General features: G+C 45.1%; 1 protein-coding gene across 1 annotated transcript; it reads right to left on the minus strand.

The window, feature by feature from the left end:
• Positions 1-8,266: 8,266 nt before the first annotated feature.
• Positions 8,267-9,127, minus strand: bhlha9 (basic helix-loop-helix family, member a9). The gene has a single exon (XM_034550928.1). It carries the CDS (start codon positions 9,125-9,127, stop codon positions 8,267-8,269), a length of 861 nt encoding a protein of 286 aa, XP_034406819.1.
• Between the last annotated feature and the right edge of the window lie 3,842 nt (positions 9,128-12,969).

The following is a 12,969-nucleotide window of genomic DNA, read 5'->3' on the forward strand; positions in this document are numbered from 1 at the left end:
TAAAAAGAGGGAATCCGAATAAAAGGAGGGGGTCTGAATAAAAAGAGGGAGGAGTCTGAATAAAAAGAGGGAGGAGTCTGAACAAAAAGAGGGATTCTGAATAAAAGGAGGGAGGAGTCTGAATAAAAAGAGGAAGTCTGAATAGAAGGAGGGAGTCTGAATAAAAAGAGGGAGTCTGAATAAAAGGAGGGCATCTGACTAAAAAGAGGGAGTCTGAATAAAAGGAGGGAATATTATCAGGAAACACTGCATAAACTTTCATTGCTATGCAGACGATACTCAATTATATCTATCGATCAAACCAGAGGAGACCAACCAGCTCGCTAAAATTCAAGAATGTCTTAAAGACATAAAAACATGGATGACCTGCAACTTCCTGATGTTAAACTCAGACAAAACTGAAGTTATTTTACTGGGCCCTGAACACCTCAGAGATCAATTATCTGGTGATGTGGTTTCTGTAGATGGCATTTCCCTGGCATCCAACACCACTGTAAAGAATCTAGGCGTTATCTTTGACCGAGACTTGTCCTTTAACTCCCACGTTAAGCAAATCTCAAGGATTGCATTTTTTCATCTACGTAACATTTCAAAAATCAGGCACATCTTGTCTCAAAAAGATGCAGAAAAGCTGGTTCACGCGTTTGTTACTTCCAGACTAGATTACTGCAACTCCTTATTATCAGGCTGCTCTAATAAGTCTCTTAAATCCCTCCAGTTGATCCAGAATGCTGCAGCTTGTGTACTCACAAGAACTAAGAAAAGAGATCACATGACTCCTGTATTAGCTGCTCTGCACTGGCTCCCTGTAAAATCAAGAATCACATTTAAAATTCTTCTCCTCACCTACAAAGCCTTGATTGGTGATGCACCATCATATCTTAAGGAGCTTGTAATACCATATTGCCCCACTAGAGAGCTGCGCTCACTAAATGCGGGGCTACTTGTGGTTCCTAGAGTCCTAAAAAGTAGGATGGGAGCAAGAGCCTTCAGTTATCAAGCTCCTCTTTTATGGAACCAGCTTCCTCTTTCAGTCCGGGAGGCAGACACAGTCACCTCATTTAAGAATAGACTTAAGACGTTCCTCTTTAATAGTGCTTATAGTTAGGGCTGAATCAGGTTTGCCCTGGTCCAGCCCCTTGATATGCTGCTATAGGCTTATAGGCTGCTGGGGGATGTTTTAGGATACACTGAGCACCTATCTCCTCTTCTCTCTCTCCTTATGGATGAATTTACATTTCTCCATTGCACCTTATTAACTCTGCTTCCTCCCCGGAGTCGTTGTGACTTCACATCTCATAGGGTCCATTGGACCTGGAGGTGTCTGATGCTGGTGAGCCGGCCTCCCACCTTGGCCCTGCTGATGCCCCGCCCCCTCCTCTCTACCTCCTTCTGTTTCATGGATTGGAGTTCCATTCATACATTGTCATATTCATGTAATGTGTTTATGTAACTTTGTAAATGCTGTTCATTCTGTACACATGACATCTCTTGCTTCTGTCCATCCAGGGAGAGGGATCCTCCTCTGTTGCTCTCCTGAAGGTTTCTTCCCTTTTTTCCCTGTGAAAGGTTATTTTTGGGGAGTTTTTCCTGATCCGATGTGAGGTCAAAGGTCAGGGATGTCGTATGTGTACAGATTGTAAAGCCCTCTGAGGCAAATTTGTAATTTGTGATATTGGGCTATACAAAATAAACTGAATTGAATTGAATAAAAGGAAAGGGTCTGAATAAAAATAGGGAGGAGTCTGAACCAAATGAGGGATTCTGAATAAAAAGAGGGAGACTAAAGAAAAGGAAGGAGTCTGAATGAAAGGAGGGAGTCTGAATAAAAGGAGGAATTCTGAATAAAAAGAGGGAGAAGTCTAAATAAAAGGAAGGAGTCTGTAGAAAAAGAGGGCGGTCTAAATAAAAAGAGGGAGGAGTTTGAATAAAAGGAGGGAGTCTGAATAAGAAGTGTGAGGAGTCTGAATAAAAAGAGGGAGTCTGAATAAAAGGAGGGAGGAGTCTGAATAAAAAGAATGAGTCTGAATAAAAGGAGGGAGTCTGAATAAAAGGAGGGAATCTGAATTAAAGCAGGGAGTCTGAATAAAAAGTGTGAGGAGTCTGAATAAAAGGAGGGAATCTGAATAAAAGGAGGGGGTCTAAATAAAAAAAAGGGAGGAGTCTGAATAAAAAGAGGGAGTCTCAATAAAAGGAAGGAGTCTGAATAAAAAGAGGGAGACTGAAGAAAAGGAAGTAGTCTGAATAAAAGGAGTGAGTCTGAATAAAAGGAAGGAGTCTGAATGAAAAGAGGGAATCTGATTAAAAGGAGGAAGTCTGAATAAAAAGAGGGAGGAGTCTGAATAAAAAGAGGGATTCTGAATAAAAGGAGGGAAGAGTCTGAATAAAAGGAGGGAGTCTGAATAAAAAGAGGGATTCTGAATAAAAGGAGGGAGGAGTCTGAATAAAAGGAGGGAGTCTGACTAAAAAGAGGGATTCTGAATAAAAGGAGGGAGGAGTCTGAATAAAAGGAAGGATTCTGAATAAAAAGAGGGAGTCTGAATAAAAGGAAAGGGTCTGATTAAAAGGAGGAGTCTGAATAAAAGGAGGAAGTCTGAATAAAAAGAGGGAGGAGTCTGAATAAAAAGAGGGAGTCTGAATAAAAGGAGGGAGTCTGAATAAAAAGTGTGAGGAGTCTGAATAAAAAGAGGGAGTCTGAATAAAAAGAGGGATTCTGAATAAAAGGAGGGAGGAGTCTGAATAAAAGGAAGGTGTCTGAATAAAAAGAGGGAGACTGAAGAAAAGGAAGGATTGAATAAAAAGAGGGAGTCTGAATAAAAGGAGAAAGTCTGAATAAAAAGAGGGAGGAGTCTGAATAAAAAGTGGGAGTCTCAATAAAAGGAAGGAGTCTGAATAAAAAGAGGGAGACTGAAGAAAAGGAAGTAGTCTGAATAAAAGGAGTGAGTCTGAATAAAAGGAGGGAGATTGAATAAAAGGAAGGAGTCTGAATAAAATGAGTGAGTCTGAATAAAAAGAGGGAGGAGTCTGAATAAAAAGAGGGAGTCTGAATAAGAGATGCATCACTGATGGGCTCGCATGTGAGAAGTAAGGTAGGACCTCTCGTGAGTCACAGTTCATGAAGCACACACAGACTCCTGAAGTTTTTGGATAACCTTTTGACTCAACGTGATTTTGGTCAACAGCCTATGCTGTTTTATACATTTCACAGTAGGGCTACTGATTATATCCATTATTGAGTTATCCGTCTGTTATTTTTCCAAATTAATTAAGTTTGTTTGTAAAAAAATTGTGAAAGAAAGTCCGTTGTGGGTTCCCAGAGCTCAAGGTGACATCACAGTCCAAAATCCAAAAGACATTTCTTCAACATTCACTTACAAAAACTAAAAACTAAGAAAAGAGGTCACATGACTTCTGTATTAGCTGCTCTGCACTGGCTCCCTGTAAAATCAAGAATCACATTTAAAATTCCCATCTGTCCATCCGGGGAGAGGGATCCTCCTCTGTTGCTCTCCTGAAGGTTTCTTCCCTTTTTTCCCTGATAAAGGTTATTTTTGGGGAGTTTTTCCTGATTCGATGTGAGGTCAAAGGTCAGGGATGTCGTATGTGTACAGATTGTAAAGCCCTCTGAGGCAAATTTGTGATATTGGGCTATACAAAATAAATTGAATTGAATTGAAGTACTATCCGTACGTGCCATTTAAGTGCTACTAAAGTGCTAAACAATAAAGTGCTATCGGTAAGGGACATTTAAGTGCTACTAGAGTGCTACTACGGCTCTACCTTCCCTATGTATAGTCGAAAAAGATGTGTTTTTAGTTTGCGATGGAAGATGTAGAGACTTTCTGCTGTCCTGATGTCAATGGGAAGCTCGTTCCACCAATGAGGAGCCAGCATAGCAAACAGTCGTGATTTTGTTGAGTGTTTAGCTCGAAGTGAAGGAGCTACAAGCTGATTGGCAGAAGCCGAGCGAAGTGAACGGGCTGGGGTGTACGGTTTGACCATGGCCTGGATGTAGACCGGACCCGATCTGTTCGCAGCACGGTACGCAAGTACCAATGTTTTGAAGCGGATGCGGGCGGGCCACCGGTAACCAGTGAAGGTCGCGGAGGAGCAGAGTAGTGTGGGTAAATTTCGGGAGGTTGAAGACCAGTCGACCAGCTGCATTCTGGGTGAGCTGTAGAGGTCGAATGGCATTAGCAGGTAGACCTGCCAGGAGGGAGTTGCAATAGTCTAGCCGTGAGATGACCAGAGCCTGGACCAGAACCTGTGCCGTCTTCAGAGTGAGAAGGGGTCGTATTCTCCTGATGTTGTACAGCATGTACCTACAGGAGCGTGTTATTGTGGTAATGTTGGCAGTCAGGGAGAGTTGACTGTCGAGCGTCACACCGAGGTTCCTGGCAGTCAGAGTCGGAGCCAGCACTGAGTTGTTGAAGTTAATAGTTAGGTCGTGGGTGGGAGAGCCTTTTCCTGGAAGGAGGAGAAGTTCAGTCTTGTCCGGGTTAATTTTCAGGTGGTGAGCGGACATCCACTGAGAGATGTCGGTCAGACAGGCAGAGATTTGTGCTGCTACCTGTGTTTCGGATTGGGGAAACAAGAGGATCAGTTGGGTGTCATCAGCATAGCTGTGGTAGGTGAAGCCATGTGAGCGAATGACAGAGCCAAGAGAGTTGGTGTACAGAGAGAAGAGAAGAGGACCAAGGACTAAGCCCTGAGGGACCCCAGTAGTCAGAGGACAAGGCTCAGACACAGATCCTCTCCAAGTTACCCGGTAAGAGCGGTCGGTGAGGTAGGATGAGAAGAGTGAGAGCGCGGTGCCTGAGATACCAGGTCCTGGAGGGAGGACATGAGGATCTGGTGGTTCACTGTGTCAAAGGCAGCGGCAAGGTCTAGAAGGATAAGGACAGAGGAGAGAGAGGCTGCTCTAGCAGTGTGAAGCTGCTCAGAGACAGCAAGGAGGGCAGTCTCTGTTGAGTGGCCTGTCTTGAATCCAGACTGGTGAGGGTCTAGAAGGTTGTTACTGTGAAGAAAGGAGGAGACTTGGTTAAAGATAGCTCGCTCTAGAGTTTTGGAAAGGAAGGGAAGGAGAGAGACAGATCTGTAGTGACTTCAGATGGGTCGAGAGTGGGTTTCTTTGGAGAGGGTTGACTCTTGCCTCCTTCAGAGAGTTAGGGAAACAGCCGGTTGAGAGGGAGGTGTTAATAAGATGGGTGAGAAAGGGAAGAAGGTCCGAAGCAATGGACTGGAGAATGTGAGAAGGGATGGGGTCAAGGGGGCAGGTGGTTGGGCGGGCAGAGGTTACCAAGGAAATAACTTGATTAGGAGACAGGGGGATAAAAGAGGAAAACAAGGGGGAAGAAGGTGAAGTTATTAGAGGTGTAGTTATGGAAGATGGATTAGTAAATGAAGAGCATATGTCGTCTATCTTTTTTGTAAAGTAGTCAACAAAGTGGCTTGGTAGAAGGGTGGAGGGAGGGGGGGACCAGGGGGGTCAAGGAGGTTGGAAAAAATTGAGAAGAGCTTTTTAGGGTTAGATAAAGAGGATTCGATTCTGGATTGGTAGAACAGACTTTTGGCTGCAGAGATAGAGGCAGAGAAGGAGGAGAGAAGAGATTGATAGGCGAGCAGGTTGCTGGCGTGTTTGGATTTTCGCCATTTCCTTTCCGATGGTCGCATAGTGGCTCTCTCGGCGCGCACTGGTTCGGACAGCCACGGAGCCGGAGAGGACTTGCGGACCTTTCGAGTCGAAAGAGGACAGAGAGAATCAAGAGAGGACGACAGCGTAGAGAGAAGAGTGTCAGTGGCAAAGTTAGGCTGCATGAGTGAGAAGGAGTCAGTTGAAGGGAGGGCTGAAGAACAGACGAGGCCAGAGAGGAGGGTGAGAGGGTGCGGATGTTGCGATGGACAGGTGCAGAGTCCGTTGTGGGAGGGTTGTCAGTTCCAAAGAGTGGGAGAGAGTACGAGATGAAGAAGTGGTCAGAGACATGAAGTGGAGTTACAGTGAGGTTAGATGTAGAGCAGTTTCTGGTGAACATATAGTCATGGTGGTTGCCAGCTTTGTGAGTAGGAGGGGAAGGACTGAGAGAGAGAGCAAAGCATTAATATAGCATCAAACAAATATCTGCTATGTAGTGATATAAGTAATGTCACTCTGTGTACGTCATTCTTATTCTTCTCTACGGAGCTATTATCACGTCATGTGATAAACAAAACAGGGTCATTCTTGTGTTTTATCAGTTTTGTTAGACGTTCCCAGTGAAAATACTTTGAAATCCTCCCATTCTGTGGCTCACTTTTTATTTTCTCTTATTTACCTGCCGTGGAGTCTAGAAACGAGTGAGCCCTCGTACCGCCGTGCTGGCAGCCCCACTTTCACTCCGGAGTCTCTCGAGGATCCAGACGAAGAGATGAACTGGCACTGGCTGTCTGCCAGCAAGGGAGGAGGAGGAGACATGGCGTCACCGAGCGCTGTCAGCCACACTCGTCTCTCGTTGGTGAGTCAAGGTCTTCTGGTGAGTCACGTCTGCCAACGACAGCCTCAAAGTGAAGCCACTCTCCCCATTTTCTTTCTCACCTCACACATCCTCCTCTTGCTATTATTTCCCTCCTCCTCTCCATTCATCTCTTTGTCCGTGGAGTCCCTTTCCTTCCTGCCTGTTAATTGTTGCAGCATCACACCATTTATTTCTCCACCAAAACCCGCAGTAGCTCTCCCCGGGGCCAACCCTTTCCAGCGGCGTCTCGGGGCCCTCGTTGGGAGACCTCCGGGATGTTCACACACCCAGTTCCACCTGCGGGCCAGTGCAGCCCGACAGGGGATTTAACTGCACTGATGACGGGGCGCAGGCTTCCTTCCTGAGCCCACATAAATCTGTCGGTGAGCCCGTCCTATAGTCTAATATTAAAGCTGTTTTCCATGACGGGGGGGGTTGTTTACCTGAGCTGCTACAGAAACAAGAGGGACACGTTGGGTTAGGCTTGAACCAACTGGCCTCTTACTGGTAACGATCATGCTGATGTTGAAGCAGCCGTTTGAACTGAAACGTACTTCAGTGCAGGAAGCAAATACGTTGGGAATCACATATATACTGTAGTGCTAGATGCATTATATGCACTTTCATAGCCCTGCATTGCTTATGGATCTTTACACAGCCTTCTCCCCGTCGGCCAAGGCTTTATTTGGGCTGTGTGTAAACAGCACCTTGGCTTTTCTTCTCACAGAAAAAAATGACAAGAGTGGACTTGTAAGGACATTTTTCAACTGTGTGAAGGACCTCTGTCATCTCAGAGTGGTCGAGGCTACTGTCCTCAGGCTGTAATCACACACACACACACACACAGACACACACACAGACACACACACACACGCAGACATACACACACATACATACACACACACACATACATACACACACACGCACACACACACAGACATACACACACAGGCACACACACACACGCACACACACACACAGACACACATACACACACACACAGACATACACACACACAGACACACACACAGACATACACACACACATACACTCACACACACACATACACACACACACACACTCACACACACTTACACACAAACACACAGAAACACACACACATACATACACACACAGACAAGCGTGCACAGTAAAGCTGAATGTTGTGCTTGTGCCATGTTGAAGTCCTCAGTCAGAACCAATACAACCAAACCTTGTTGTTATGAAAGGAAGCGTGACGACTGTCATATCATTTGAACATTTAATTTGGAAAATTATGTACAAACTCTTTACAACTTTACAAACATATCTTATGCAACACCGAGTATAATAAATACATGAGCAAATTATGGACTTTTGGATTCAAATCTTACTGAAGATGTACTGCTTGATAGAAGTTACACAACAGTAGCACATGAGTAGAGGTGTGTGTTGATCAGGCCACTAATGGCTGTATGTGGTCCTACTAAGAGGTTAGGTTTCCTTTTAATATCATGCATTAAGTACCATAAAAAAGAGCCACATTCTTTATATTCAACATTTTTTAAATGCCAGGGCAAAATACATGTTGTAATATGTACAACATTCTGCAGTGTGGCTTGCCATTGCATTCATATCTGTCAATTACATCACAATGAGTCCACTCTGAAATAAGAGACTGTAATACTGAGTTGATTGCAACGGCAGGAACACAAAGCTTTCTCTCCCTGAGGTCATCCGGCGGTCCACTGGGGTGATCAGCAGTGTTCAGGGCTCACAGTGGTGTGCGCCCCCCGTCACAGTATGTCAGAGCCCAGCGAGAGGCTGTGCTCCGGGTAGCTCACCTGCCAGGGGAGCCCAAGAGCTGGAGGAGGCTCCACAAAAGCATCCATGTATTTCTGAGTGCAGGAGGCCCACACGCCCGGCTGGTACCCCAACCCCTCACCCACCTGGGGGTACCGCAGAGGGCTGGACGGATGCTCGTGGGGGCTGCCGCAGTGTCCATACACGTAAAGCTGCCCCTCGGTGGGATAACAAGGGTAGTGTGGGGACGGAGGACACGATGACGCGGCATTATCCATGTAGACATGCGGCTCTGTGGGCAGCCGGTGCATGTGAGGCCCTTGTTGCGGCTGCATCTGCTGAGAGATGGACGCGTGCCAGGGGCCGTAGCTCTGGTGCTCCGGGCGAGAAAGCGTCGCCCGGGTCTGTTCGAGTCGAGACACTCCCATCACAGCTGGCCCTGTCGACGACCTGTTGCACTCCCGGTGGGCGCAGGGCTTACTTGGGGGGTTGGAGCTCAGGAATACCGAGAGAGCGGAGATGCGGTTGATGGCCCTCTGCAGCGTGGCGATCTTTGAGAGACGTTTGCCACTGAGGTCATGGTTCAGAGTGACGCGCAGGGCATTGAAGGCCTGGTTGTAGTCCATGATGCGCTTCCGCTCGCGGACGTTTGCGGCCATTCTTCGCGCCTTTGAGCGGACGGGACGATTACGCTTCTTGGTCTGGCCTTCCTCGGTGTCACTCGGGCTGCACACTGAGCTCTCGCTGTCCTGGAAAGACGCCTTGGGACTTCCCTCGTCCTCCCCTTGGCACAGAGCGCCAAGCTCCAGCTCTTCCTCAGAGAACTCCGATCCTGCAACACTGCTGCAGCTCATCGTTTCTAAAACCGGGACACTGGATGAGTGTGCAGCACGTTTTCCTGCTTGTATTGTTGTTGTCGTGAAGAGGCTGCGTTTGCAGACGCCTCCCCCGGTGTTCCCCGGTTTGTTTCGTGGGGCTGTCGGTATTTGCTGCTGCGCCGACAGCCCAGGTATTCTCCTCCTCTGACTCCTCCGGTGCCTCTTGATTACTTGTGCCTCGACAAGACAAGTTGGCCGACTTTTTAAAGCATCTTGAAGTCACATGGTACAGTCACCTTTGAGGAATGGTGCACTCTCTCTACTCCAGGTTTATGGGTGCCCTCCAGGCAAATGGCGCTGTCACCTCCTCCTCCTCCTCTGACTCTCCCTCACATCCCTTGCAGGCTCTAACAGAGGAGTTTCAACATTTCACGTCAGTGTAAAACTCACGCAAAACATACTAATTATTTGGATAGCAATTAAGTTGACACTTCCTTTAACACCTTTTTGGAGGATTTGATGCCACTGTTTTCTGCTCCCATAATCCCGACTCCAGTTCGTGTTTTTACTTGAGACTTTCCATGAAGCTGTGGACTTTTGAACAGCCAAGTACAGTCACGTGATCCAATCCCTGTCATTACAAATGAACACTGTAACGTGCCAAGATTATTTCTTTCTCTGCACACTATTTACTTTTCAACCACTGGGGCTCCATGACTATTAGTTTCTGGGACGTTTAGGACAGATTGTGAATTTGTCGAAGTGGCCCAATCCGTTATCCACGTTTCCCCTTTTATCAGGTCTCGAAAGAAAGGAACCTTCTTATCTAGTACAGGCTAGATTTGTCCCAGCAATTAGTTGTCTCTGGAGTGGCGATCCTCCGCTCGCTCTGTATCTCAGCGCTCAGGTTTAGGGGCCATGTAATTTAGAGTAGCTTCCCTGGAACCAAACCCCATAAATCAAGCCCGGCCAGCACCTGAGGACAGCCCTAGACTTCAAAGAGAGGGAAAAAACCAGGGTAAATATCTTACAATTAGATCCAGCAATTGTTGCTGGTGAGGCTATCGATCTTTTATAACCTTTTGTTATTCAAGATGTGGTTACATGTTGATGAAGTTCAAACAGTGACAACATCAGAAACAGTCTTTACGAAACTTTCGACACTACTAGATACGGAAGAGAACCAGTTTTGTTTACACCTCTCACTCCTCCTGACACAAAAGGGTGAGAAGACCTGAGAGATCTGTGTGTCAGATTCCGTAGTGGACAGTACCAGACCAGGTCACTAAAGGGTAACTAAGAGGCCCTCAGACACTGAACTGGGGGTGTTGACAAGCATTGCTTCCTTCCTGTCCACTTCTCTTTATTGGACGCGTTACAACTATTACAGCCCAGAGTCTAAAAGATTTGAAGCGGGAAAGTTTGGACTCCCCATTTTACCGTTGTGTCCGTGAGATCCAGACGAATTGGTTTTGGATTATTCTGTAAAGATATAGTTGTTTTTTATGGATAAACCCCCACATATAATCAAGAGCTGAGCTAATGTTTGGATGGCGCTTGAGGTTTTGCACAATTTAATTTGCCACAGAATTCAAGCAAAAGGAACATATTTGTTTTCTTAGCACAGATCATTTCTCTTTCTGCTTTGAAAGACATTGAAGACATGCACTAAAGCGTTCAGACAAGCTTTCATTCCACACTGAGCTCAAGTCTTCTCCATTTGTATCCTACCTGATTGTATTACATAGAAAGCAGAGTCACTCTCATTTGGAACGGTAGTAAATGTTCACCAGCTCTAATTCAAACCTGAATGTGACGTTTGAACAACCCAAGCTGCAGTTTTGTGATTTTGTTTTGTGTTCATCAAATATTTCTCACTAACGCAATGAGTGTTCATACTTCAATAACTTCAAGTTAAACAAACTAGCATGCAATGGAAAAGAGAGTCCAAACTTGAGATATTCGGCATATCACTGTGTAGAGTCCTACTGTGGCTAAAGACGCACAGACAATGGAACACAATGATGATGTCTGAGTTTTGTTATCTTTGTTTTTGGTCCGGATCCTGTAAAGTAACCACTTCCACCACTGTACTTACCACACCTTTGAATAACCCTGCTGATCCTCTGCATACCTGTATGGCTAAAACTGTTTGAAATGTTCAGCCCTGGCTGCTCAGTGCATAGTGCTTTATCACTAGCTGTGATTTATGGCTTCACAAACATGTCAGATTTACTGCTGTGGTGTAAAGAGCATGAAGACTACAGCCTCAGACTCTCCCCGTCCATTCATTTTTGACAGGTGACAAGACACCAGTTATTATCAGCCGCCAGGAATAAATCACAAGATTTTATCACGCAGCTCGCCATGCCCTCCATGGAATAACCATTTCCAAGCAAAGGGAACCCGTCCAGCGCCGCTGAACCTTAGATTTGTAAATCTCCAGCCCAAGCCCCATAATGACTGGTTGTTAGCCGGTTGTTATTAGAGGTCTGAGTGCCAAACGTTATAGATGTATATTTCCAAAGGGGTAGTTAGGGGTAATAAGTGAGTAAGGTCCAGGTTCCCTAACCTTGGCTTTGCACTGGTATGTTAATGCATGTTTTTGGTGCCTGCCATGGAATTTTCTCACCTCAATAAAAGTCTCCAGTCAAAAATAAAAAAAAACAAAAAGGCTTGTGGTTATCTCTGTCCGCTCCACTATTTCACACCACAACCAAATAATGTCTGTAAAAACAATGTTATCTGCCAATCTGTGGTCATTTCATTGCAGTTATTTTATGTGCCATCTAATCTCTTCTATTGCAAAAACACGGTGTTGCTTCATCGGTCGAGGGAGGAAATAAAAACTTCAAACTTGTGTTCACACTAGAAATACCACAGCACATGACATCATCCTTCCCAATTCTTTGTGAATATTATGATAACTCATTGAATGCAGTTTATGATATTTGTAATTATTGCAGTTTTTTAAAGGGCAAAACGCAGTCAGATAATCAATATAGTGCGTATAGACGTATTTTTGTAGGCCAAGTTAGCATCACACAAGTTCCCTCCACAAAGAGCTCATCGGAAAAAAACGGTGCAGCGTTTCCCCTCATTATCCGTCTAATGAAATAAAAAGAAATGTACACTTTATTGATCCCAGTGGGTACTTCTTCTATGCAGTTGACCCATCCTTCGTTATTAAGCAACAGTGGGCTGCAGTGAAACAACTCAAGGACAATTCAACATGAACTATGGGGAGAGCGGGGATCTAACCTACAACCTTGTGGTTACGGGATGACCACTGAGCTACAGCCGACCCCTTAGCTGTGTAACTTAATAATAATAATTGAGAGGTAATAGATAATATCTGTGTGTGTGCTCCCGTGTGCTTTCAGGTTCAATGAGTGTTTTCAGAAATGGACTTTAACAAACGGCAGAAAGAGTGCTCTGCAAGACACAGTGAAATAAAAAATCCATAACCGTTTAAGTGTCTGCTATATTCAGAATGTTTTCCCCACTTTACCTTTTGCAATGGGGAACTGACGCAGTGATCTCTGGTATCAAACCCCCCGAGTCACTTCTCTAGGTCTCCCGCTGCCTCGTTTGTGTTATTGACTTTCATATCATAACTCACTCATTCTGCTTCTCCAAACTGGGAGCGAGCCGACCATCATCTAAGACTATATGAAATATATATTGACTATGAGGATGAAATGTAATGTAAATTACTAAAAGCTCTTGTTGCCAGACTGGGCCCTTCAGTCGTGTTATAAAATACCGTATTTTATATTATATTATATTACTATTTTATATTATATTATATTATATTACTATTTTACTAACACTCGTTGAGCAGCGATTAGAATCAGGGTTTTTAGGGTTAGGGTCCA

The sequence above is a fragment of the Cyclopterus lumpus genome, chromosome 14, assembly GCF_009769545.1.
Source record: "Cyclopterus lumpus isolate fCycLum1 chromosome 14, fCycLum1.pri, whole genome shotgun sequence".
Classification (NCBI taxonomy): Eukaryota; Metazoa; Chordata; class Actinopteri; order Perciformes; family Cyclopteridae; genus Cyclopterus; species Cyclopterus lumpus.

What these genes read in the sequence shown, in the direction of transcription:
- bhlha9 (XM_034550928.1), bottom strand. Translation starts at nt 9,127, where the DNA reads ATGAGCTGCAGCAGTGTTGCAGGATCGGAGTTCTCTGAGGAAGAGCTG.